This window comes from Benincasa hispida, chromosome 5 (genome assembly GCF_009727055.1).
Source record: "Benincasa hispida cultivar B227 chromosome 5, ASM972705v1, whole genome shotgun sequence".
In the NCBI taxonomy this organism is placed as follows: Eukaryota; Viridiplantae; Streptophyta; class Magnoliopsida; order Cucurbitales; family Cucurbitaceae; genus Benincasa; species Benincasa hispida.
This window is the reverse complement of record NC_052353.1, coordinates 23,841,921-23,868,788: the sequence shown is the minus strand read 5'-3', so window position 1 is coordinate 23,868,788 and position 26,868 is coordinate 23,841,921. Positions and strand designations below refer to the sequence as shown.

The window sequence follows — 26,868 nt, the reverse complement described above, 5'->3', positions numbered from 1 at the left end:
AGAAAAAAGTCAGTAGAAAAGTTTTGTTTTTTTTTGAGTCATTTTGCGAAACTTTCCCACAAAATGTGTGTTAATATAGAGAATAAAAAAATTATTTTTGCACTTAGGACATAGTAGACATTTCATATGCCCATTTGTCCCAAAACTCTCTATTTTGAAAACCATCCAAAAATCTCTTGACACTGTTAAATTTGTCCAATTTTTGTCAATTTTCCAAGGAAATTCGAGTTGCATACGTCTTTTGTCGAATCCAAATCCAGAACTACAAAATGAAAGTATTCGAAATCGAATCCGTTACTAGTAAAACCAAACGGCAGCTCTTCTATAACGCCATCTGTAAGGCCGACCGGTTTTTGCTATTTCGGGTTAGAGGTTCTTCTCTCTCTTTTCAAAGCAAAAAATCTCCGGCTGATAACTTCAAGTTCCAAGTCACTGTACGTCATTTTTCCTTAAAATTCATCCAATACAATCCTCAAATGGGGGTTAAATTTCTTCTTCTACTTCACCATCGCCTATAAAATGGATTCCCAATTCGAAGAGTCTTTGAATTGAAACAGAAATGCTCTGTAAACTCCCTTCCACGTACTTAAAACCATCTACCGCAGGATTGGACCCTTCAATTTCTCACCATGGTGATAAACGCAAGTTTGGGTGTTTCACTAGAAATGTTCCGGAGCCCAAATATCGGTTTAAGCTTGTGGGTCTGTCTATGGGAGATAAATGGCCTCTCAATGACATTGATGCGAGTGAGTTTGTAAACATTCTTTATAAGGATTTACAGTTATGGATTTCAATTTACTTTGTTTCTCTCTTTTTCTGTATTTTCCTGGTATAACTGTTTGATTAACTACTTCTGTAGCTCCATAGCGAAAGAAATTGTAGTTTCTGCAGACGCTAATTACTCCTTGCTGTGTTTGAACACAAGATTGTTTCATTATAATTTCATTTATAGAGCTAGAATAAAACATTCATGCATTGAGATTGAGTACAAGAACATTTTAGATTGGATGCTAATAGTCAATAGACATGGAAACACTTGGCGTTCTTCATTGTTATGGTGGGTGTATTATTTATCAGTGACACACCTTGGATATTATGGGGAGGAGATTTTTTGATCTAGAAGGAGAAAATTATTAGGGCGTCATCCTTGTGTTCCATGGACAACACTAACATAATTAATTAAAATGATAGCGTTCAATAAATATAACCAATGTGATACTGTTGTAGACCACCGTGTTAACATTCCTCCTCAAACCAAATGGTGAAGAATGACGTCGACTTTGTGGCACTGCTCCACGAACTTGGTCTCTGATAAGGCTTCAGTTAGTCCATTAGGAAGTTATCAGTGTTGGGAACATGCTGCACTTCCAAGGATTTGTCAAGGACTTCATCGTGAATGAAGTGTATGTCAAGTTCCACATGTTTAACCGGGTATGATAAATTGGGTTGCAGTGAGGGAATGCATTGATGTTGTCACACCCGATAATTGGTGTATGTAAGCTTGAGCAACTAAATTTTGTTGAGGGACTGAAACCAGCTGATCTCAGTAGCTTTGTGGGCCAAAGAACAATACTCATTCAGTGTTGGGCCTAAAAGCAACATGTTGCTTCTGGATGACGAAGCAATTAAAGAATACCTAAAGAATACTAAATTTGCATGTAGAGATTTTAGATCATCAGGTGAGCACAACCAATGTACGTCTAAGTAGGCAAAAATGGCGAAGTCATTAGACTTGGGAATTCGTAAGCCATGTAACAGAGTACCTTTAATGTTATTGACGGCTTTCCAATGGAGGGATGTTCAATTATGAAGAAATTGGCTTAATTTGGTGATGATAAACGAATTTTCAAGTTTGATGTGTGTAAGGTATTGAGGAGTTCCAATGGCTCCTTGATTCTATGTGGGATTTGTCACTGCTTTTCCCTAATTGGCTGTTAAGTATTTTTTATTGACTACAGGGTGGCGCATGGCTAATGTGAGATAGGCCCAGTCTTTTGACAAGATTCAGTGCATACTTGGTCTGGTTGGGATGGATTCCATTGTTGTCACAGGGAACTGAAATACCAAGGAAGTAGGATAGATTTCCTTCAAAGCAAAATTTTTGTTAAGTTCTTCAACAAATAGTTGATGATAACATTGTCATTTCCCGTCAGTCTATCACTAAGATGTCATCAACCTAGCTTAGAATAAAGATCTTAGTTGATGTCATAACAAGAAAAAATAGAGAATTATCATTTCAATGATTTTTAAAACCCCATTGCAGTATCACTTGTCTAAACTTGTCAGACCAAGCCATCGGGGCTTGTTTCAATCCAAGTCTTGTGTAGTTTACAAACATCATTTGACAACTACCGATTCATAAAACCTTCTGGTTGTGCCACAACGTTATATTAAGGTCAATGCTTAGTTGTTACTGCCTTTTGTCTTAGTATTGCTTTTTTCCCCCTCCTCCCTCCTAACCCCTGTCCTGTCTGTGCTGTATTCTCATATCCTGACAGATGCAGTGCAACAAAACCTAAACAAATGGCTGCTGAAGACGCAGAACTTCTTAAATGAAGTCACATCTTCCCGGGGAAAAACCAGTAAGAACAAAGATCATATTCCTGCAGGAGCCCATGGTACCACCGAAATAGAGGATACAGTTATGGCGGAATATACTGTTAATATCAGGACACCAAATGGCCTTCTCTCTTCTACTGCTGTTGTATCCATTGAGCAATTTAGCAGGTCAGATTATTACAAAATTTGGTCATTTGTTCTAAAGATATTGACAATATTATACCTTATTGACTTATTTTCCATTTAATGTTCCCTCCTACTGGAGAACATCTTTACATTACACTGTATAATTGTCTAGCAGGTTTGCCCGAGAGATTAAGGGGAAAAATTTGAGATCTTACGAACAATCAAAACATATAATTGTCATTGTGAACATTGTAATAGGAGGGAAAGGATGAAATTTCTCTGGGAATTATTATTCAACAATGTGTACACGAGGCTAGTAATGTGTGAAGACTTTGTACATAAATCATTTCTGTTCCATGCATATTCGTTTGAGGATGAAAACCTTGTTTTGGGGAAACAGTTTCACTTAAAATTGCTGAATCATCCAGTTTTATTGATGGAAAGAAGTAGATATACAGATCCAAGTATTTTCTACCAGACCAAAGCAAAAACTTATGTCTAAAATCTCTTGTACTAGAAACCCGGAGAAAGCCAGGTAACTAAGTTTTCTTTTAAGTTCTTAAGACTGCAAATAGAAGGTCCAGTTGTTCATTCACACATTTTCTTCTGCACACATGACTAATTATTTTGAACCAGAAACAAAAGTTTTTATTGATAAAATGAAAAGAGACTAATGCTTAAAAGATACAAACTGGACAAAGGGAAAAAAAAATTACAATGGAAGTACAAAATCAAAACCAAATGAGGCATAGAACTTGAAAGAATATCCAACAAGGAGATTAGAAAGAGCACACCAAGAAGAGGCCAACAAACAATTGAGCTGAACCAAACTCTGGACAGAAATTGAGCTAAAAACAAGAACCACAAAAAAACATTGAAAGAACAGCTGGATTGCCAAAATGCTGAGGGGATGAAGAAAAAGCAGCCTAACAACAATGAAAAATCGAGATCTCCTCTACTCCAATGAAAGAATGCTGAAACGGGGACTTTCCATAATAAAAATCTTCAACCAATGATCAAATAGCAAATAATCCACATATTGCCAAATAAAAAAGATGATCAGGAAATGTGGGAACTGAATTTGAAACCCTAGAATAAACAAATAAGAATCAGGTTACATATCGGGAACTATACTTATCTTCCATATATTTACATTTGCTACTAATCAATTGGTTACATAAGTCATCTGGGTCATCAAAAAAACCTATAGCCATTTTCAGAGAAGAGCTCTATTTTCTTTTCCAATTCTACCTAAGCCAAGGCCCCTTTGGCCTCTAGGGAGAGTGACTCTCTTCCAACTAAAGTGGCATGAGTTGCTATCGAAGTGGCACCCTTCAATAGAGAGTCCCTGTGAGATTCTTGATTTCCTTCGAGATGGAGGTTGGAATGGGAGAATTTTCAGAAACATTTACTGAAGTTTTGATAGTTTTATTGATTTTGTTTCATGGTTTGTGTTTGTGTAAATGTAAATACCTTTTTAATGACTATAGGCTTTCTTATTTGATTTCCAATTGGAAAGCTTTATTGTAATACACCTGTTAGTGTTTGGGAGTTGTTTAGCTCCTTTTATTTATTCAGTGATGATATTCGTTTGAGGAAGAAGAAAGAAACATGAATATGGAGTCTAATGTTGGCTGCTTTAAAGCTAATATTTTGGTTGGCCTTCCTTTGAAGCCCAATTCTCATCTTTATGGGTAAATACGGTGAAAGCTATTCTTGCTGAAATTTAGTTTGAACATAACCAACGGCTCTTTCAAGACAATTCTTCTTCGTGGTTCAAGTGTTTTGAATTAGCTCCGACTAAAGCTACATCATGGTGTTCAATGTCTAAGTTATTTGCAGGCTTTTCTGTTCAAAACTTATGTTTAAATTGGAATGCATTTATTTTTTCTGAATAGCTTATGTTTTGTTAAGTTTGTATTATTATTGTTTTATTTTGTGTCATTGTCTTTTGAGCAATAGCTTCTTTTCATTTTCATTTCATCAATAGAAAGCTGTTTCCTTTTCTTTAAAAAAAAAAAAAAAAAGAAATCTAAGGAAATGAGTTAATTTTTGGTTTTCTTTAGAGCACAGGATGCAGCTATTGGTTTTAGTGATCCTCCAAAACATAATCCACAACCATTAAAAAACTAGAAGTAGGTGTTTTCCAGGCTAGCCTTTTCTGTGGCCATTTGAGTAAATATCTTCTCAATAGGCCCAACCTTTCTTTTTTCCAAAGTTCTGGAGAATTAATTAATCTTTTTCTTCTATATGCTGTGTCCAAGGCTTTGGGCTTTCCTGGGTGCTAGCTCCATTACAAGTGAGGTCAATCTATTGAATTGGGTCCCTTGAGTATTTTGATGAGGTGGATCAATTGCGGTAACAATGTCAAAAGGAGGTTGTAGATTACATTACTAGTTTTTTTTTCCTCCTTTAAAAGGACATTGAAATAATGAAAAGAGACGAATGCCTCAACATACAATGAAACAAAATATAAAACAAAGCAACCAAAACAGTAATGGCTAAAACAATGGTTTTCTTACAACCATTCATAGGAATGAAGTTATATAGGTCATTGTGTTGATGATTTGATGAGTTGAAGACAACATTTTTGGTTAAAGTATTCTCGAATCATAGAAAAAATGATTTCATATATGGAATTTTCAGCTTTGTTATTTTTCAAACTCAATGCTGATTTATTATTTTTAAGAGGGAGGGAATCTATATGGCATAATCTTGTAATGTTGATTTGAGTTTGTTGGTTTTAGTTGCTGGCTTGTTAATTAGTTAGATGATTTAGTTATTGGGCGAGCATCCTTTAGCAAGATTTAATCTGTATGTGTATGACTTTCTGAATAATAACAAAGACTCTTGTGAAATATTCTTGAAGATTATTTTCTTCTCTGTTAGGTTGCATTACCATACATCGTTAGCTAGTTTTGAAGATTGTTTTCTTATATGTTAGTTGCATCACCACTCACTCATATCTTCACTTTAAAGGAAAGAAGATCAGTTCATTCTTTCCCATTTTAACTTGTCTATTTTTCTACTTAGCAATAAGAAAAAGTGAAATTTGAGTGGTTCTTAGTAGCCTTGAAAGTTTGATTTCATGTTTCTGATTTGTTTATTTTTTGTTTCCTGTCTTGTCTAGGTATTCCGTTCATGTATTTGTGAAGAATTATATAGATAATTTATTTGACTCATAAATGTAATGACATGCAGGATGAATGGCTTGACTGGGCAGAAAATGCAGAGGATATTTAAAGCTCTTGTGCATGAATCTGTTTACAATGATGCTCGCAGTTTGGTAGAGTATTGCTGTTTTAGATTCTTGTCAAGGGACAGCTCAAATATTCATCCTTCACTCAGTGTAAGTGCTTCTTGCTTTTTTTTTTTTTTTTTTTTTTTTTTTTTTTTTTTTGTTTTTTCCTATTCCTATAACAGAAAATTTTAGGAGCTATGCAACTAGAATTTGTTTGCTCTTGGGTTTTTATGGTCTCTTTTTGGTGTGCTCTTTCTGATCTCCTTGCTGGATATTGTTTTCAAGTTTTATGTCTCATATGGTTTTGGATTTTATTCTTCCATTGTATATTTTTTTCTTTTTCTCTTCGCTCTCTCCTGGAGTTTGCAAAATTTTTGGGCATTAGTATCTTTTCATTTCATTTCATCAATGGAAAGTTTCATTTCTTGTTAAAACAAAAAATCACAGTATGAAGAACAACCTTTCTCATCTTCTGGAAGGATGTGGACCAAAAATGAAAGCAAGAATCTTTTGGAATAGTATACTCAGCTCTAATTTGGGATCTGGACTGAAAGAACTCTTTAGATTTGTGAATTCAAAAGGTTTTTTTTGGGACGTAAGAGTTTCTTAATCAAACATTCAATGGCTTCTTGATGTGGTATTTTAAAATACTTTTGCAATTTCTCCTTTTCTTGACCTTTACTTTTGTTAGAATATGTTAAATCACCGATCAACTAAAAAACTTAAGCTGATGGGTGAAGACAAATTTTATATTATATCATCTAATACTCCCCTCACTTGTGGGCTTGAAATATGTAGAATATCCAAAATGTGGAAATCAATATTAATTGGGGAGAAAATAAACATTGCAGAGGTTTGAACATAAGACCTCCTAAACCACTTGCTTTGATACCATATTAAATCACCGATTGACCCAAAAACTTAAGTTGATGGGTGAAGATAAATTTAATATTATATCATCTAGCGGAATAATTTTTTTTAACCCATTCCTTTTTGCTCAAACTCTCACATTTTGTAACTTTTCTTCGCATAAATGGAAAGTTTTAATTCCTTAAAAAGAAACTTTCATATTTTAATGATCAGTCACATATTAATCTTTTTGAAATAGTGTATACAAACAACCCAACAACATGCTATAAGATCATGAACCCATACCAATTGACGTAGTTTAAAATAAAAAGAAAAAAAGAAAAAAAAAACTGCTGAACTTTCTGCTCTAATAGGGTTACAACCTCCCAATGAATGATGTTGCCAAGGAACTAGACCAAAGGCACCAAAAAAAGAAAAAAGGAACAACTCTTTTGATATTTTTAAATTAGTATTTGTTGATGACCAGCAAGAAAATGGTTCCCCCCCTTCTTTTTTCTTAATGAATAAATTCTATTTATTTCTGCAGGAACCCTCATTTCAGAGATTGATATTCATAACAATGCTTGCTTGGGAAAATCCATATCACAAGCATACCAATATTTCAGAGGAAATTTCTTTTCAGGTTGTTAATTCAATATTAAGTTTTATGCCATCTTATGAATTTGCTTGTTGTGAGATAATCAAAACAAGGAATACTTTATCAATGTTATCAAAAAAGGATCTCATGCTTTATATATAGGCTAGGCTTTGGGAATATGAGTGATTTACATGAGGTTAACAATTTTAGGCTAAGCCTAAAATTAATTAATATTTGAGCAAGGTAACCACACAAATAGGTCAAAACTAGCAAAAACTGATAAACCACGCTAATGGGAGGAACAAAAATAGAGCTAAATTGCCAAATCTGAAGAAAAAACTGAACCACAAAAAATAGAACTGAAACTGAAACAACAAGAAACTACTTGTTCAAATATCCTCACAACTGAGTGTTCTTTTAGATCTAAACACACAGGCAGGCTGCAAATCAAAACTTGAGAGGATCCCAAGTGACTGGAGTGGCGAGTGCTGTTCTAGCACCCCAACACATGGTGACAAAGACAGAATTCTTCAATTGCTTGTGTGGCTGAGACTCCTAGTATAGAAATAGTAGGACTATTAGGAGAATATTAGTATTGGTATTGGTAAGGGGTATAAGAGTAATTAGATAGGAAGTTAGTTAGTGAGTATTGTTATAAATAGGAGTGGGAGTGGTAGGGGGTGTGAAGAATTTGATGGGAATTTCCTTTGGGAAATTTTGGAGAGACTAGCCCTCTCGAAAGGCTAGGGTTTATCTTGTTATTTTGTTTGTGAGTTTATAGCATATTTTAATACATTTTCATATATTTCTATGATTGAATTGCCCTTGAGTTTACTCTATATTCTTGATTACTTTCTCTTTGAGGAAGAAACCACAAAGAGAGGCAGAGCTACGTACAAAGATCGGAAGAAGACAACGTGGGCGGATTCGAAGGCCGATAGGTAGCCAAGACGATGGTGGATCCAAAAACAAAGAAGACAATAGCTAGATCCAACGACGAAGGGGAAGGTGGCTGGCAATGAGGGTAATCGGATTGTTCATGGCGGAAGAAGTCGTGACGAAGATGGAGAAGGAGGAAAGGGAGCGATCGTGTGAAAGACGGGGACCACTGATGTGTCAAAATCTTACAGGAGAAACGCTTAAATGGAAAGGGAGTGTCAAGCCGAAGGTTATGGGCTTACTTTGTATGTATGGGCTAGGCGAGTCTTTGGAGGCCCATGGTTATATTACGAGGGAAAGTGAACGAAATTGGCAGTGGTAGTGGAAAAAATAGGAGGGAAATGAAAATTCTAACCCTAGTATAATCTACGTGTCAACCTTTTGGCTGATAGAGGAATGGAATCGTAATTCTAGGGTTATGGGACTAAAATTGAACCCTAAAATCAATGGCCAACGTGGAAATTTCAGAGGAGGGGTCGGGCGAAAATGGAAAAGGAGAGGAAATCTTACAGAAAGGCAAGTTGGATGGCGAAGGACTATTGAAGAAGCGGATAAACTCCATCAAACTATTGAAGAAGCGATAATCGAGTTACTGATAATGGCGGAGAAGGACGCACAATAGTGGACGAAGAAGAAGAATCGTAACAGAGGAGATTATTTGGAAGAAGAGGTGAGGATGTTGTTCGACGGTGACGGACAACTAGAGGTGCGGACGGAGACTTACGGACGTGAAAATCAGAGGAGAATACAAGGGTTAGCGATGATGGAAACGATGTTTCTTGAAACGGTAGAGGGAGGCGTGTTGCAGTTGGAGACAAAGAAGATGACGAAAAAACGTTGTTGGTCACGTTGAGAGGAGATGACAGGAGGACGATGAGATTGGAGGCACGGTGGTCAGAGGCGTTGGAAGTAGCGAACGGTGCTGAGCGTTGGTGGCTGGAGAAGCAATCTTAGGGAAGCTGTAGAGTCCGTGTAGAAGAAAGTGGCTGGAGAATGATGGAGAAGAAGGCTGGAAATGGGTGCAAAATGTGTGAATACTTGGGAAAATTATTCCGTACCGATGTGATGTGGCAGGTGGTGGGGCTAGGAGGGAAAAAAAAAAGAAGTGGCTCATTAAATTTGGTTGGGTTTATGGGCTGGGATTTGGTAAAGAAGCCCAAGTCTTGCTTTGCTCTAGAAGTAATTTAGGGCAGATTTTTTATGCTGCTGGAGTGGAACAATTTTCTTCCAAATGTGGGGCTCTAACACATGTCAAAAGTTGAGGAAGAAGGGAGCTTCTCTTCTTGGGCTGCTCTATGGGCTAAAGAACGTTGATTCTGGGCTATGGGCTGAAGTTAAGGGAACTGATTGGATTCAATAGCTTTCCAAAGCTGAAGAGAAGAATTCCTTTTCCAAGATTGAAGAGCAAACTACTGGGGTTATGTTTTGTTATAAAAAAAAAAATTGCCCAATTTTGTGATTATGTTTTGGAAACACAGGTGTCTTCGAAGGGTGGAGTATTGTAAGACTCCTAGTATAGAAATAGTAGGACTATTAAGAGAATATTAGTATTGGTCTTAGTAAGGGGTATAAGAGTAATTAGATAGGAAGTTAGTTAGTGAATATTGTTATAAATAGGAGTGGGAGTGGTAGGGGGTGTGAAGAATTTGGTGGGAATTTCTTTCGGAAATTTTGGAGAGACTAGCCCTCTCGAAAGGCTAGGGTTTATCTTGTTATTTTGTTTGTGAGTTTATAGCATATTTTAATACATTTTCATATATTTCTATGATTGAATTGCCCTTGAGTTTACTCTATATTCTTGAGTACTGTTCTTGTTAGGAGGGTTCCTAACAGGCTCACATGTAGAAGTTTCTGACAAATGACAACAACAATATATCTCTTGATGGCAACGTTCTCTTGATGTGGGTAGTGTTGACAAACAACCAGTCTAACTTAGTGACCCAAACTTCAAACCTTAACCTCCAAAAGAAAAATCTTAAAACCCTAAACTTAGGTCTGATACCATGATAATGTAAGACCAAAAGAAGACAGAATTTAACACTCATTTTATATATTAGAGTTCAATATATATAAGCATATATGGAAGCCCTAAACTAAGAGTAGTAAAATTACAATAAAGAATAGAGGACTAATAAGCTCCTCTATTCACACACATTGATGTAAGGATATTAAGGGTATTTTGGACATTTCTTGTAAAAGGGTATTTTGGATATTTTTTGTAAAATGACAGATTGTATTCTCTTTTTAAATTCAGTTTTAATTTTAGAATAGGTGTGACAAAACCCTTCTCCTTTGGGTCTATTTAAAGGAGGTTAGGTTAGTTAGCTAATTAGGTGTGTACAAGTCCTTTCCCTTTGGGCCTATTTAAGGGAACTTATCACTCATTTTAATCAATGAATAAAAACTTCAGCTCCAAGATTCTTCCAAGATTTTTCCAAGACTCTTTAGTCTTCACCATTTGGTATCAGAGCGACCTCGTGAAGGGACCTCATGACGAGTAAAGGGCTCGGTAAACTCCCCACTCTTCTCCCCCTCTCTTCTAGTGATGCGGAGGCATCTTTTTCCACTCCGAAGATTAGGCAATCTAAACTACCGTCAACGGCATTATGGATCATATGAGTGCTATGCAAAGTTCTATGGTGGGTTTGCAACAAGCAATTGAAAAACTGACTTTGGACGAAGGGAAGAATGGTTGAAATCAACCAAGAACTCATCAAGAAGCACCAGACTCCAAGAATTCAAGAACCAGCAAGAATACATCAAAGATTTGAAGTTAGAGGAGTGCGGCTGCCAAATCCTGTCATAATCATCAACATCTGTCGGTTTGCCTGCCTTCTAGACCCGTGCCACCAAATTTGTTGGGGCTGGATTCTGATTCATTAGAAGATGAAGACTCGGCTAGTCCCCAACCACATTACCGAGCAAGAATGATGTATCCACCTCATGGGAATAACCCACTTTTTCAACAACAAATTCCTTTTGCACAAGCACAGGGGTATGGAAATCAAGATTATTATCAAGATTGGCATGGACAACCAAATTGGAAATGACTTTAAAATGAAGATCGAAATACCCACATATAATGACAGAAACTTCAAAAGGGCAGTCCAGTGAACTACCTACCAAAAACAAGGGGAAAGAAGTTGAATCTAAGGGAAGTCCTACTTTTTCTTCTAGAAATAATAATAGACCTAATCTTGGCAAATGCTTTAGGTGTGGTCAAACGGGATACCTTTCTAACGATTGTCCCCAAAGAAAGAACCTCACAATTCAAGAAGAACATGAGGATGAAGAAGATGAGGACTACTCTGAGGAAGATATCAATGTGGCCCAATCGGATGAGGGAGACATTCTTTCTTGTGTAATCCAAAAGGTCCCCTTGACTCTGGTAACCGAAACAAATCCTCAAAGGCACGTGTTATTTAGAACCCGTTGTATCATCAACAGGAAGGTATGCAACGTTATCATTGATAGTGGTAGCTTGGAAAATATGGTGTCTAAAAAACTTGTACACCACCTTAAGCTAAAAGTTGATCCCCATCCAAGCCCCTATAAGGTAGGATGGATTAAAAAGGGGGGAGAGGTTATTGTTAATGAACTTTGTATGGTTCCATTGTCAATTGGAACACATTACAAAGATCAAATCATATGCGATGTCCTAGACATGGACGCTTGTCACATTCTACTTGGAAGACCTTGGCAATACGATAATCATACCAAACATAATGGTAATGCCAACACATATGAGTTTGAATGGATGGGTAAAAAGGTGGTCCTTGTACCTTTTGATTTGAAAACTCCTATGAGCAAACATACCATCAAGGAGAAGCACAAGGCAAACTTATTTTCTATCATGCCTTATAAACAGGCTTGGGCAAATGCAAACACATTCAAACTAGCTTTATTTGTCCATGCCAAACCCAAGGCCTTATTACCAACCCCTATGGATAGCAAAATGCAGAACCTTTTAGACAAGTTTCCCTCCATTACTAAGGTCCCAAGTGGCCTACCTCCACTCTGGGACATTCAACATAACATAGATTTCATCCCAGGATCTTTTTTACCCAACTTGCCCCACTATCGAATGAGCCCTAGTGAGTATCAAGCCCTCCAAGCCATTATCCAAGATCTTTTACATAAGAAACATATTCAACCTAGCCTCAGCCCTTGTGCTGTCCCAACTCTTTTAGCTCCCAAAAAAGATGGTAGTTGACGTTTATGCATAGATAGTCGTACGGTCAATAAGATAACAATCAACTATAGATTTCCAATCCCAAGAATTTTGGACCTACTTGACCAATTAGCTGGTGCAAAGGTATTTTCCAAGGTGGATCTACATAGTGGATACCACCAAATAAGAATTAGACCGGGGATGAGTGGAAAACCGCATTCAAAACTAACTAAGGACTATTTGAGTGGCTTGTAATGCCCTTTTAGCTGTTAAATGCACCTAACACTTTTATGAGACTTATGAGCTAAATATTTTTTACCTTGCATCAACAAATTTGTGGTCATTTACTTTGATGACATCCTAATTTACAACAAGACTGTCAATGACCACCTTACACACCTCCAGGAAGTATTCTCTATCCTTGAATCTAATGCTCTATACATCAATCCTAAGAAATGTGTCTTCTTATGCAGCAACATCAAATTTCTTGGCTTCATTATTGGACAAGAAGATGTCCAAGCGTATCCTAAAAAAATTGCAGCCATCAAAGAATGGCCAATAACTACATTGGTCAAAGAGGTGCAATCTTTTCTTGGTTTAGCATCATTTTAACGCAAATTTATTAAGAATTTTAGCTCCATAGCTGCCCCTTTTAACTCGTTGCCTAAAGAAAGGTAAATTTGCATGGTTTGAAGAGACTAGGATAGTTTTAATGCTTTAAAAGACAAATTAGCTAACCCACCGGTTTTAACTCTCCCAGATTTTAGTAAAGTATTTGAAGTAGTTGTAGATGCAAGTTCTATTGGCATAGGGGCTGTCCTCTCACAAGAATCCCATCCTTTAGATTTTTTTAGTGAAAAGTTAAGTGAGGCTAGACAGTGGTCCACCTATGAACAAGAACTTTATGTATTGGTTAGAGCCCTCCATCAATGGGAACATTATCTTATAGGCAAAAAATTTGTTTTAATAACTGATCATTATTACTTAAAATTCCTTCATTCTCATAAAAACACGAACCGAATGCATGCTAGATAGATTTCTTTTATACAAAGATTCGATTTTATCATCAAGCATACATCTGGAATCACTAACAAAGTGGTTGATGCCTTAAGTAGAAAGTCATCTCTCCTTACCATGCTTTAAAGTAAAATTATTGCCTTTGACCATCTACCAAATTGTTATGAGAATGACCCTGATTTTCATGATATTTGGCATAAATGTTTCTCTAACTCTCCTCCTAAGGACTACCATCTTTTGGATTGTTTTTTATTTTGTGGTAATAGGTTATGCATCCCACGAGGATCTCTACGCGAGGCTATCATCATGGAAGCCCATTCGGGCAGCCTAGCAGCTCATTTAGGCCATGACAAGACCTATGAAACCCTTGCCGCACAATTTTTCTGGCCTCAGCTTCCCAAAGATGTCAACAATTTAGTGAAAAGGTGCTTTACTTGCCAAATCTCCAAAAGTCACACTCAAAACACCGGTTTGTATACTCCTCTTCCAATCCCCACTAACATTTGGGAGTACTTATCGATGGATTTTATATTAGGGTTGCCAAGGACACAAAGAGGGTTTGACTCTATATTTGTCATTGTGGATGGGTTTAGCAAAATGACTCATTTTGTACCTTATAAGAAAACATATGATGCTTTGAACATTGCTAATCTTTTCTTTCGAGATATTGTCAGGCTTCATGGAATTCAAAAGACAATTGTGTCTGATAGAGATGTCAAATTTATGAGTTCCTTTTGGAAAAGTTTCTGGAAACGTTTTGGCACTAACCTCAATTTTAGCTCTTCAAGCCACCCACAAACGGACGGTCAAACATAAGTTACAAACCGAACATTGGGTAATATGCTTCGATGTCTAAGTGGAAATCAACCAAAACGATGGGACACTAACCTTGCACAAGTGGAGTTTGTTTACAACATGCAGAATAGATCAACAAGTGTCCATTTGAGATTGTATACACTAGACCCCCTCGTTTGACTTTTGATCTTACAACTCTTCCTTCTAACGTAGATATTAGAAAAGAAGCTGAAAGACTTGCTGAACGTATTCAAGAACTACACTCGGAAGTCATTGACCACCTAGAGAAAGCAACCTCCACATACAAAGCTCAAGCAGATAGTCATAAAAGACATGTTTCACTCAAGCCCGGAGATCTTGTAATGATATATCTTTGAAAGGACCGCTTGCCAAAAGGAGCATACAACAAACTTAATGACAAAAAGCTCAGACCATTTGCTATCCTTGAGAAATACAGTGATAATGCTTACAAGATCGACCTCCCATCTTCATTCAACATAAGCAATATTTTCAAAGTTGCAGACATCTTCCCTTATCAAGCCCCGGATGAGTTCAAGCTTTCAACTTAAAACTCGAGGACGAGTTTAATTCTAAGGGGGCCGAGTTGATGTAGGGATATTAAGGGTATTTTGGGCATCTCTTGTAAAAAAGGTATTTTGGATATTTCTTGTAAAATGACAGATTGTATTCTCTTTTTAAATTCAGTTTTAATTTTAGAATAAGTGTGACAAAACCCTTCTCCTTTGGGTCTATTTAAAGGAGGTTAGGTTAGTTAGTTAATTAGGTGTGTACAAGCCCTTTCCTTTTGGGCCTATTTAAAGGGAACTTATCACTCATTTCAAGCAATGAATAAAAACTTTGTTAGGTACTTAAGTACCTTGGAGAACCACACCCCAAAAGCTAGCTATTGGATGGGAGAGCCAAGCCACTTAAGTACCACATTGGTCATCCCATTTTAACCAATGTGGGACAAAGACATCCCATACACCTTGGTTCCTAACAATACCCCATCCCCGGAAAACCGACGTCCCGGTGGCTACTCCGGCGGTACTTCACTCGGCCACACCCGGTCAAAACCCTTTGTTGGTTCCACTAAAAAACGTCGACAACCAACTCTGATACTATTGTTAGGTACTTAAGTACCTTGGAGAACCACACCCCAAAAGCTAGCTATTGAGATGGGAGAGCCAAGCCACTTAAGTACCACATTGGTCATCCCATTTTAACCAATGTGGGACAAAGACATCCCATATTACCTTGGTTCCTAACAAACTTCAGCTCCAAGATTCTTCCAGTCTTCATCATACATACTATAACAATGGTAAAACCTATGAACCTTGGGGGCATATTATTAGGGAATTTAAAAGCTAGGACTAGAGCCCTTTTGGCTGCACGGTTGTAGCAATTTCACCTTGAGTTTACTACCTTGTGGCATACGATTATAGCCTTTTCATAAAAAGTGCCGATTTTAATGGCTTGCTAGGGTGTGAGCTATCTTGTGGAATCTTTTGGGTGAGAGGAACAACGATGTGTTTAAAGATTAAGAGAGGGACCCCTCAGATGTTTGGTGCTTGGTTAGATTTCATATTTCTCTTTGGACTTCGACTTTGAGGAGTTTCTATAATTATTCTATAGGTTTATTTGTGAGATCTTTGGGGTGAGAGGAACAACTGGAGCATGTGTGTCATATTTCAAAATAAGGATGATATCAAGATTTGAATGATTGATCACAAGATCTGTCTGGAGCTAGCCAAATCAACTTGTGCAATCTTATTGAATAATATATCCTTTAAGAAATGATGCTTGAATATTTCATATATAACTTTAAAGTTTAAACTGAATGTAATGTGTCAAAATAGTTTTTTAATACCAATGATAACGTGAAGGAATATGATTTTATAGATGCTACGGAGTTTTGGTAACTGGTAATAATGGACAAAGTCCATGATGTGCATGCGCCTTCTAACTCATTTCTCTATGTCTGGGGATGAACCTTTTTGTTTGACAATTGTTAGAAAATTTAGTAACTCACTATTTGATGAGCAAATTGGCAAGCTTTATATCAATGGTTCCTTTTGGTATTGCAGAAGATGTTAGTTAGAGAAGAGGCGTTTACGCGTATTGCACCAGCTATTTCTGGTGTTGCAGATCGATCCACGGTACATAATCTATTCAAGGCCCTTGCGGGTGATGAACAGAGCATTTCTTTGAGTTTGTGGCTCAAATATGTTGATGAACTGCTCAAGTGAGCATCGTAATTCTCTCTTAATCTTTTATTTGGCCATGGTACACTTGTTTAGGTCTATTTATCTTTAGTAGTGAAATGAAATGAAAATAAGATATTGTATAGGCTTTTTTGTTGCTTGGTCCACCACACATGAGAATCTATTTCATGTACAAGATACAAATCTTACTTATTCTGAATTGAATTGCTTAATTATCATCATCATTATTATTGTTAGGTATAATTCTCTTTTGATCATATAGTTTGAGATTAGTTTATATTTTGGTGTCATAGTTTCAAAATAAATAATTTAGTCCAGGTAGTTTAACAAATACCAAGCTTTTAGATCAAGTACTTTGACTATTAGTTGATACTTCCATGAATGGGCTTCTGCTTCTCAATGACTTGGAGACTCTTGAATGGGCTTCTTTATACTATCTTTTGTCTTCTATCAGATTACTTCCTTCTCCTGAGAGAGGTGATCATTGGTTGGTGGACGTTGGTTTTGGGCCCAAACCGATGCTGATTACCAATGTGTCAATTTTTGTCGGTTAGTTCTTGTCGAAAATAGCATATTACCCTAGGGACTTTTTCGTAATTTCTTATACCCTAGGGCTTCCCATTGTCTATTTATTTGGCCTGTTCTCTTGTACTGTATATAAAACCAATAATAAAAAATATGTCTCAATCACGGTTTTTTCTCCCTATTCTAGGGTTTTCCACGTAAACTGTGTGTTCGTTTATCGTTTTCTTTTTTATCATGGTATCAGAGCAAGGGGACGAAACCCTAGCCATCATCGACGAGAATCAACCACAGTCTTCTTCAGCAGTCACCGTGGGATCAGTAGAGCCGCAAACGTTGATATCAAAGCAACAGTCTAGGCAGTCGTCGAGCGTTACCTCCAAGCCGCGTTGCCTCATCTTATTCCAGCCGCCGTTCAGGTCTAGTAGCTGTTCGAAGGCAGCCAGCCGAGTTGTCCATCCCAGATCGAAGTGTCGATCGGTGGTCAGAGCCGTTCGATACTTGAAGCCCAGTCGATTGGAGCCGCTCCTCAACAGACCACGTCGAGCCCAACCGATGAGTCGTACCCAGAGGTCGCGGCTGGATACCTTCGATCGCGACTTCCACCTGCGCAAACCCTAGCCGATGGACATTTTCAGATGGTTCCGGCGCAATCCCTTCAGTCACAGCGTCCAGTCGGGATCTCCTCCAGCAACCCACTGTTCGAAGGTTCCTTGTTTAGCCGCGCTGACTCTGTTCCTTCTTTCCCTTCGGCTCCTTCCGCGGCGGTTGATGCTCGGGGCTAGGCTCCCTCAGCTAACTTCTTCCAACCGGTGACAGTACCGGGCCCCAATGAATAGAAAGGTCCAGTCGCACCTAGCTGCAACGGCGCGACCCAATGCCCTAGTGAGATTCGGCTTTGTTTCGCCTATCTCTAACAGCAAGTAGCAGACTTTGGTACAGTTCTTGGCACGAATCCACAACCAGAATTCTACTCTGAGAATCCGGTAAACTCTTTCTCTGTTTTACCCAATACGAATTATTTGTTTGGCTCAATGGGCAATTCTACAGGGTTCATCATTGGAGAAAAGTTGAATGGCCAGAATTATTTTTACTGGTCACAATCAATCAGAATGACACTGGAAGGGAGACATAAGTTTTGGTACTTGACGGGGGAGATACTAAAACCCCAACCAGGTGATCCTCAAGAACGTATCTGAAAAAGGGAAGACTCCTTGTTACGGTCAGTTCTTGTTAACAGTATTGGAAACCCAAATTGGCAGACCATTATTGTATGCTGCAACTGCCAAGGATATTTGGGATGTTGTGCAGAAGCTTTACTAAAAAAGGCAGAATGCATCTCGACTGTACACTCTACGCAAGCAGGTCCACGAATGCAAACAAAGGACCATGGTTGTAACTTCCTATTTTAATAAACTATCCCTGTTGTGGCAAGAGATGGATCTTTGTCGAGAAATAGTTTGGAATTGTGCACAAGATGGGGCTCAGTATTTGACGATTGAAGAAGCTGATCGGGTCTATGACTTCTTAGCTGGATTGAACTCTAAATTCGATGTTGTTTGAAGTCGAATATTGGGCCAACGACCTATACCCTCTCTCATGAAAGTATGTTAAAAAATACGGCTGGAAGAGGACAGATCGAGTGCTATGAACAACCCAGTTAGCACTTCAACTGAGGTTGCAGCCTTTGCTACAAAATCGTCCAGCTCTGACGGCGATAAGAAACCCACTCCTGTCTATGAACACTGCAAAAGCCGTGGCATACAAAAGATCAGTGTTAGAAGCTACATGGATGACCTCCAAATAGTAAACGTCGCCAGTCACATGACAAATCAAACCCTGGACGTGCCCTAGTGAGTGACTCGGCGAATGAGAATCCTCAGCATCAATCTCCAGTAGACAGTAAGACCAATCTAAGTACAGTTGGGGTTAGTGCCATTGCACAGTCAGGTACGATTTAGTCTTTTGGCCTTATTAGCATTAATGGTAAAAAAAAAAACCCTGGATTGTTGACTCAGGGGCTACAGATCATCTTATTGGCTCATCTGATCAATTTCTTTCATACTGTCCGAGTGCTAGTAATGAACGGATAAGAATTGCAGATGGGTCGTTTGCCCCTGTTGTAGGGAAAGGACATCTGTCTCCGTTTGAGGGTTTGGTACTGCGTGATGTGTTGCATGTTCCTAAGATATCATATAATTTATTGTCTATTAGTAAAATTATAAGAGATCTGAGTTGTCAGACAGTTTTTTCACCCGACTCTGTTCTATTTCAGGATCTGAGTTCGGGGACGATGATTGGCATTGCCCGGCACGATAGGGGGCTCTACTTCCTGACTGATGATGCTTCTTCTAGGAATGATTATAGGACTAGTCTCATTTCTTTAAATTTTTCTACTTTTGAGAATGACTTTATGTTGTGGCATTATCGCTTAAGACATCCAAATTTTCAATACATAAAATGTTTGTTTCTACATTTATTTCGCAAAATTAATATATCTTCTTTAAACTGTGATGTTTGTATTCATGCCAAACAGAGTCGTGTCTCCTTTCACTCTCAGCCCTACAAACCGTCTAGACCTTCACCTTAGTTCATAGTGATGTCTGAGGTCCCTCACCAACCACCACCTCCACAAGGAAACGCTGGTTTGTCACTTTTATAGACGACCACACTCGGCTTACTTGGGTCTTTCTTCTCACTGATAAGTCTGAGGTGTCGTCAATATTCCAGCAATTCTATACTACTGTGAAAACCCAATTTAATGCAAAGATTGGAATTCTTAGAAGTGACAATGGGCGGGAGTTCTTTAACGCCTTTTTCCGGGACTTCCTCACCTCTAAAGGGATTATCCACCAAAGTTCGTGTGCTTACACTCCTCAGCAGAATGGGGTAGCCGAGAGGAAAAATCGTCATTTGGTGGAAGTCGCCCGTTCCTTAATGCTGTCTACATCACTTCCATCTTACCTATGAGGGGATGCTATTCTCACTGCCACCCACTTAATCAACCAAATGCCCTCTCGAGTCCTCAATTTTCTAAATCCGTTGGATTGTTTTAAAGAGTCATACCCAACTACTTGTTTAGTCTCCAATGTTCCGCTTCGGGTATTTGGCTGTGTTGTCTTTGTTCATTCCCATGGTCCAAACCGCACAAAATTCACCCCTCGTGCTAAAAAATGTGTCTTTGTTGAGTATCCTCTCCACCAGCGTGGGTATAAATGTTACCACCCGTCATCTCACAAATATTTTGTTTCCATGGATATCACCTTTCTTGAGGATCAATCGTTCTTTCCCATTAGCCATCTTCAGGGGGAGAACTCTAGTGAAGAGGCTAACTGGTCCACATATGAAGTTCCCTTAGAGTCATCTCCGGTTCCTGAATATGTCAACCCTGTCCTTCCTACCAACCAAGTCCTATGAATAACAACTATAGGAAGAATCTCAGGAAGGAAACAACGGCACCTATGCATCTCCGGCTCTGGTCCATGAATCAGACCCAACATCAGGTACGTGTATTCTTGAAATTAATGATATTGATACTTGTGCTGAGACTAACGGTTGCAGAGAGGAAAAAGGCAAAGAAGGTGCTGATAGCACCACCATGGCAGATGGAGAGACAACTGAGAATAATGATCAGGAAACAATTTCGGAAAATGAGAATGATACCAGAGATGGTGATGATATGAAGGGACCTCTGAAGGTGAAATCCCTGTTGAGCAAACGATCAATCACAGTGGGAAACTTGACAGTATGGAAAATCGTGATGCTTCTCTCGATCTCTCGATAGCCCTGAGGAAAGGCACTCGATCATGTACGAAGTACCCTATGCACAGTTACATGACGTACAGTAACCTGTCACCCGAGTTTAGGGCCTTTACCACCAGTCTAGATACAGGGATGGTACCGAGTAGCATATAGGCTGAGGAAAGGCACTCGATCATGTACGAAGTACCCTATGCACAGTTACATGACGTACAGTAACCTGTCACCCGAGTTTAGGTCCTTTACCACCAGTCTAGATACAAGGATGGTACCGAGTAGCATACAGGCTGCAATGGGAACTCCTGAATGGAAGGCTGCCCTCATGGAAGAAATGAGGGCACTTGAGAAAAACGAAACGTGGGATCAGGTGATTCTACCTAAAGGGCACAAGACGATTGGGTACAAATAGGTCTTTACTATAAAGTATAAGTCTGATGGAACGATTGACCGATACAAGGCCAGGTTGGTTGCCAAAGGCTTTACTCAAACCTTTGGTGTGGATTACTCCGAGACATTCTCTCCTGTAGCTAAGCTTAATACTATCCGGGTATTACTGTCAGTTGCAGTAAACAAGGATTGACCTCTGCATCAATTAGATGTAAAGAATGCATTTCTTAATGGGGAACTTGAAGAGGAAGTCTACATGAGTCCTCCCCCCCGGTTTTGAGGATCAATTCAAACACCAAGTATGCCGATTGAGGAAGTCTCTATATGGGTTGAAACAGTCTCCGAGGGCTTGATTTGACAAATTTACCACCTTTGTCAAAGGACAAGGATATGCCCAAGGGCACTTAGATCACACACTATTTACAAAGAAGTCAACTTCAGGGAAGATTGTAGTTCTCATTGTGTATGTCGATGATATTGTGCTTTCTGGTGATGATGATGATGAAATTATGAGACTCAAAGATGCCAAAGAATTCGAGATTAAAGACCTTGGGAAGTTTAGATATTTCCTCGGAATGGAAGTAGCTCGATCAAAGGAAAGGATTTCAGTGTCCCAATGGTAGTACACTATTGACTTACTAAAGGAAACAATAATGACCGGTTGTAAACCAGTTGACACCCCGGTTGAGTATAATTCAAAGCTTAGTAATACAGGTAACAGTGTCCATGTCAACAAAGAGAGGTATCAGCGGTTAGTTGGGAAATTGATCTACTTATCTCACACGAGACCCGATATATCCTATGCAGTTAGCATTGTCAGTCAGTTTATGCAGGCTCATTTTGAGGAACATATGACAGTAGTTGAGCGCATTCTACGATATTTGAAGGGAAGACCTAGTAAGGGCTTGATGTTCAAGAAGTCCAATAAACGTTGTGTTGAAGCTTTCATTGATTCTGACTGGGAAAGGTCTGTTGTTGATAGAAAGTCAACACCGGGTATTGCACGTTTGTTTGGGGTAATCTAGTGACTTGGAGAAGCAAAAAAATAGGGAGTTGTGGCCAGAAGTAGCACTGAGGCTGAATATCGGGCCATGAGTTTTGGGATATGTGAAGAAATCTGGTTGATGAAAGTGTTGTCAGATCTTCATCAAGATAGCGAGCTTCCAATGAAACTGTTTTGTGACAATAAGGCAGTAATAAGTATTGCAAATAATCCAATTCAGCATGACAGAACCAAACATGTTGAGATTGACAGACATTTCATCAAGGAAAGACTGGACAATGGAAGTATATGCATTCCTTATGTTCCTTCAAGTCAGCAAGTTGTAGATGTGCTCACAAAGAGGTTGCTATCCTGTAGAACTAGATTATGGGCAATAGAGATGGTGGCTTTATTGTCACAGACTTAACAATAAATTCGTATAGGTGTCTTCAATGAAAACTTCAATTCTTCAAGTATTCTTTTAATCCATATACCTTTATAGCTTCCATGAGCTAAAGCTCTAAACTTTGCTTCATCACAACGTCTGGCCACCACATTCTATTTTTTACTTCTCCAAGTGACCAGATTTCCTCCAACAAAGGAACAATAACCAGAGGTAGATCTTTTATCTATAGCACTTCCTGCCCGATGTGCATAAGTATAAACTTGTATTTGGAAGTGATTATGTCTTTTGAATAAAATACCTTTTCTAGGAGACCCTTTCAAATACCTCAAACTTCTGTAGGTAGTTTCAAAATGAGTCGGGCCAAGAACATGCATAAACTGACTAACCTTGCTCACAATATATGTAATATTAGGACGTGTATGAGACAAATAAATTAATTTTCCAACAAGTCTTTGATATCTCATTCCTTGTCCTTTATTTCATCAGTTTTTCCTACTTGTAGCCTTAGATTAGGTTCAATAGGGTTTTCTGCAACCCTACAACCAAGTAAGCCCGTTTTTTGGATCTCTATCATCTTAGCATCCTCCCTTCATCTCCCTCCACTGTTGCTACCTTCCTCCTTCCTTCTCTTTCTCTCTCTGACGTAGTCGGTATTAGAGTAAATTAGGATATTATGGACAAATCCTTAATTGATTAGGATTGGGATTAGTTTCCATGATCAATTAGAATTAGGATTAGTTTCTTTGTTTTATTAGGATTAAGACTGGTTTCTTTGATTGATTTGGATTAGGATTAGATTGCTTTCCAATTCTCTATAAATAGAGAGATTGTCTTTTTGTATTGGCAACTTTTGATTCACAATAAACACTTTGATTTGATTCTTGGATATTTCTCTCCTTTTAGCTCTTTAGGCTACATCACTCTCCTTCTTTGCTCCCTTGCCTTCCCTCATATTCTCCAAATCCCTGTCTTCTGCGCCTTCTCCTTTTTCCTCTCCCCTTGTCCATTTTTTCTTGATTGCTTCTCTCTTATTGACACCCACTATTCTTCTTCCTCCCGTTTTCAACATCCACCGTTCCTTACACTAGACATGCTGTTGAATATGATTAAAAAGAAAATTTTTCTATATGAACTCGGATCCAGCTTCATGTTTTACTTTTCTAACCTCAATGGACTATGCACCTTGATGGAAAATAGCAAGAATTACATAGATAAGAAGATTTATGATATCAGTAGGAAAGTGCTAGACATGGACCATTGAACCCGAACAACTGTTTTGTGTACAATATAGAACTTTGGTTGAAAAATTTTCTAATTTTCTATTCTTGTTAAAATGGTTACTTTTTGGGTCTAAGCATGCATTAAATTGTACTGAATCTTAGGTTTAATATGTTTTTGAAACTTAATTTCTGTTGGTTTGGCTGCAGGGTCCATGAAGGACGAAAATTATATCGAGTTCGAGATAACAGACAGTTCCTTGGTGAGAACATCCTATGCATTGGTTCCAGCAAGAAGAGACCTGTTTTAAAATGGGAGAATAATATTGCATGGCCAGGAAAACTTACTCTTACCGATAAAGCTGTCTATTTCGAGGTGTTAATTACTTTTCAGTTGACCTAATTTCTGACAATGCATATAGAAAATAAATGCAGTTCTAGATGCACATAACGAAGGGCAAAAAAGTTTACAACAAATTGAATCTGGATAAGTGTAGACAGGAGGAAGATCATGACCAAATGCCTTATTCAGCACACTGGGCCCAAATGATAGTGGACCTTGCTAATGCGTCCATTGGAATGCATATTTTAAGAAGGGGATCATCCCAGTGAAAAAAATCCCGCATGTCATCAGAAGCAAGGATGACAGAGCTGACAGCCTTCACCAGAAGAACTTGAAGTGCAATTCTTATGCAGTACGATTAAAGTAAATTAGACCATTATGGTCAAATCTTTAATTGATTAGGATTGGGATTAGCTTCCATGATTGATTAGAATTAGGATTAGTTTCTGATAAAAATAAAAATAGAAGAAGAGAAACACAAGACTGATTTACGTGGAAAACCCTAGGCCAGGGAGAAAAAACCACAATTGAATCTTATTTTTAAGTTACATTGAAATACAGAAAGACTACTCAAATAAATAGATAGATAGGAAGCCCTAGGCCCATAAGTAAATTACAAATGTTTCCCTAGGGCAAACAAACCCTTTTTCGACACTCCCCCTCAAGTTGGGGCGTAAATATCGATCAGACCCAACTTGTTGACACAGTAATCAAAACTCTGTCTTAACAACCCCTTTGTAAGGACATCTGCAATCTGCTGATTTAAAGGGATGTAGGGAATACATATGTTTCCATTGTCCAATCTTCCTTTAATGAAATGTCTGTCAATCTCGACGTGTTTAGTCCTATCATGCTGGACCGGATTGTTGGCAATACTTATTGCTGCTTTATTGTCGCAAAACAACTTCATTGGAAGCTCACTGTCTTGTCGAAGATCTGTTAATACTTTCTTCAACCAGATCTCTTCACATATCCCCAAACACATGGCCCTGTATTCGGCTTCTGCACTACTCCTGGTAACCACTCCCTGTTTCTTACTTCTCCAAGTGACCAGATTGCCCCAGACAAACGTACAATATCCAGACATAGACTTTCTATCAACAGCAGATCCAGCCCAGTCCGAATCTGTATATGCTTCTATACCACGTTTACTAGACTTCCTGAACAGAAGACCTTTACCAGGAGTGCCCTTTAAATATCGTAAGATGCGTTCAACTGCTGTCATATGTTCTTCATAGGGAGCTTGCATGAACTGACTAACAACACTCACGGCATATGATATATCAGGTCTTGTGTGAGATAAATATATTAACTTCCCGACTAACCGCTGATATCTTTCTTTCTAACAGGAGCTCCATTATTAACATTACTCAGTTTGACATTATACTCTGCAGGGGAGTCTACAGGTTTACACCCAGTCATTCTTGTTTCTTTGAGGAGATCTAGAGTATACTTTCGTTGTGATACAGATATACCCTCTTTCGATCGGACCACCTCCATCCTAAGAAAGTATCGCAATTTTCCCAGATCTTTAATTTCAAATTCTTCAGCCATCTTCGTTTTAAGTCTTATGATTTCATCAGTATCATCACCAGTCAGAACAATGTCATCTACATACACAATAAGTACTGAAGTCTTTCCTGAACTCGACCTTTTTGTGAACAACGTGTGGTCTGAGTGCCCCTGATCATACCCTTGAGCTTTAACAAACGTGGTGAATCTGTCAAACCAGGCTCTTGGCGTCTGTTTCAACCCATATAGAGACTTCTTCAATCGACAAACCCGATGGTTAAACTGGTGTTCGAAGCCGGGTGGAGGGCTCATATAGACTTCTTCTTCGAGTTCTCCATTAAGAAACACATTCTTCACATCCAACTGGTGCAAAGGCCAATCTTTATTAACAACAGATAATAGCACCCGGATCGTATTGAGTTTGGTCACAGGAGAGAATGTCTCAGAGTAATCAATACCAAAGGTCTGGGTAAAGCCTTTGGCAACCAGTCTCGCCTTATATCTGTCAATCGAGCCATTGGATTTGTACTTGACAGTAAATACCCATTTACATCCAACCGTCTTGTGCCCCTCAGGAAGAATAACCTGTTCCCATGTTCCATTTTTCTTTAGGACTCATATTTCTTCCATAATCGCAGCCCTCCACTCGGGAGTTTCCATGGCAACTTGTATAGTACTTGGAACCATTACCGTATCTAGACTGGTAGTAAGAGTCTTGAACTTAGGAGATAGGTTACTATATGTCATGTAACTATGCATAGGAAACTTTGTACATGACCTAGTCCCTTTTCTCGAGGCAATTGGAAGATCAAGAGATGCATCACGATTCTCCTCTTCTCCACGTTCCTTACTGCAGTCAGCCGTCTGATCTATGGATCTTTTTTCAGAAGGATTTCCCACACAATCACCTTCCCTTCCACCATTCTCATTTGCTAAAGTTATTTCTTCAGTGTTGTCTTTTCCATCAGTTTCTCCATCCTCCTCAGTTCCCTCTATTTTCTCATTATCTGCATCAATCTCTACATCTCTATCCATTCTACAATTATCAGTCTCAACACAATCATCAATATCACAAACAGGGATATTCATACCTGGAACTGAGACCGAGTCAGACTCAGGAACTAGAGCCGGAGAGGCGACAGGCGGCACTGTTTCCTTCTTGAGATTCTTCCTGTAGTAGGTTATCCAAGGGACTTGATTAGTGGGAAGAACAGGACTAG

The 26,868-nt window shown here is 38.5% G+C and overlaps 1 protein-coding gene, 1 long non-coding RNA gene and 1 pseudogene across 4 annotated transcripts in view; 2 read left to right on the top strand and 1 right to left on the bottom strand.

Moving 5' to 3' along the window:
• The first annotated feature begins 288 nt into the window (after window positions 1-288).
• Window positions 289-26,868, top strand: part of LOC120077886 — a 47,906-nt gene continuing 21,326 nt past the window's right edge. Inside the window, exons 1-6 of one of the 2 annotated variants that reach the window (XM_039031984.1) lie at window positions 289-746; window positions 2,499-2,727; window positions 5,887-6,034; window positions 7,323-7,418; window positions 16,383-16,540; window positions 24,004-24,169. In XM_039031984.1, coding sequence (XP_038887912.1) covers window positions 560-746; window positions 2,499-2,727; window positions 5,887-6,034; window positions 7,323-7,418; window positions 16,383-16,540; window positions 24,004-24,169 — 984 coding nt within the window. In that variant the 5' untranslated portion in view covers window positions 289-559. The remainder of the gene's footprint in view (window positions 747-2,498; window positions 2,728-5,886; window positions 6,035-7,322; window positions 7,419-16,382; window positions 16,541-24,003; window positions 24,170-26,868) is intronic. The other variant, XM_039031983.1, reaches the window with a different exon arrangement.
• On the top strand, window positions 16,971-20,903 carry LOC120077888. 2 transcript variants are annotated; one of them, XR_005481848.1, is made up of 4 exons: window positions 16,971-17,069; window positions 17,290-18,028; window positions 18,093-18,992; window positions 19,318-20,903. It is a non-coding gene; the product is annotated as an uncharacterized LOC120077888 (long non-coding RNA). The 2 variants fall into 2 exon arrangements; XR_005481847.1 differs by having other exon boundaries at window positions 17,290-18,992.
• Window positions 24,176-26,868, bottom strand: part of LOC120077887 — a 13,143-nt pseudogene continuing 10,450 nt past the window's right edge.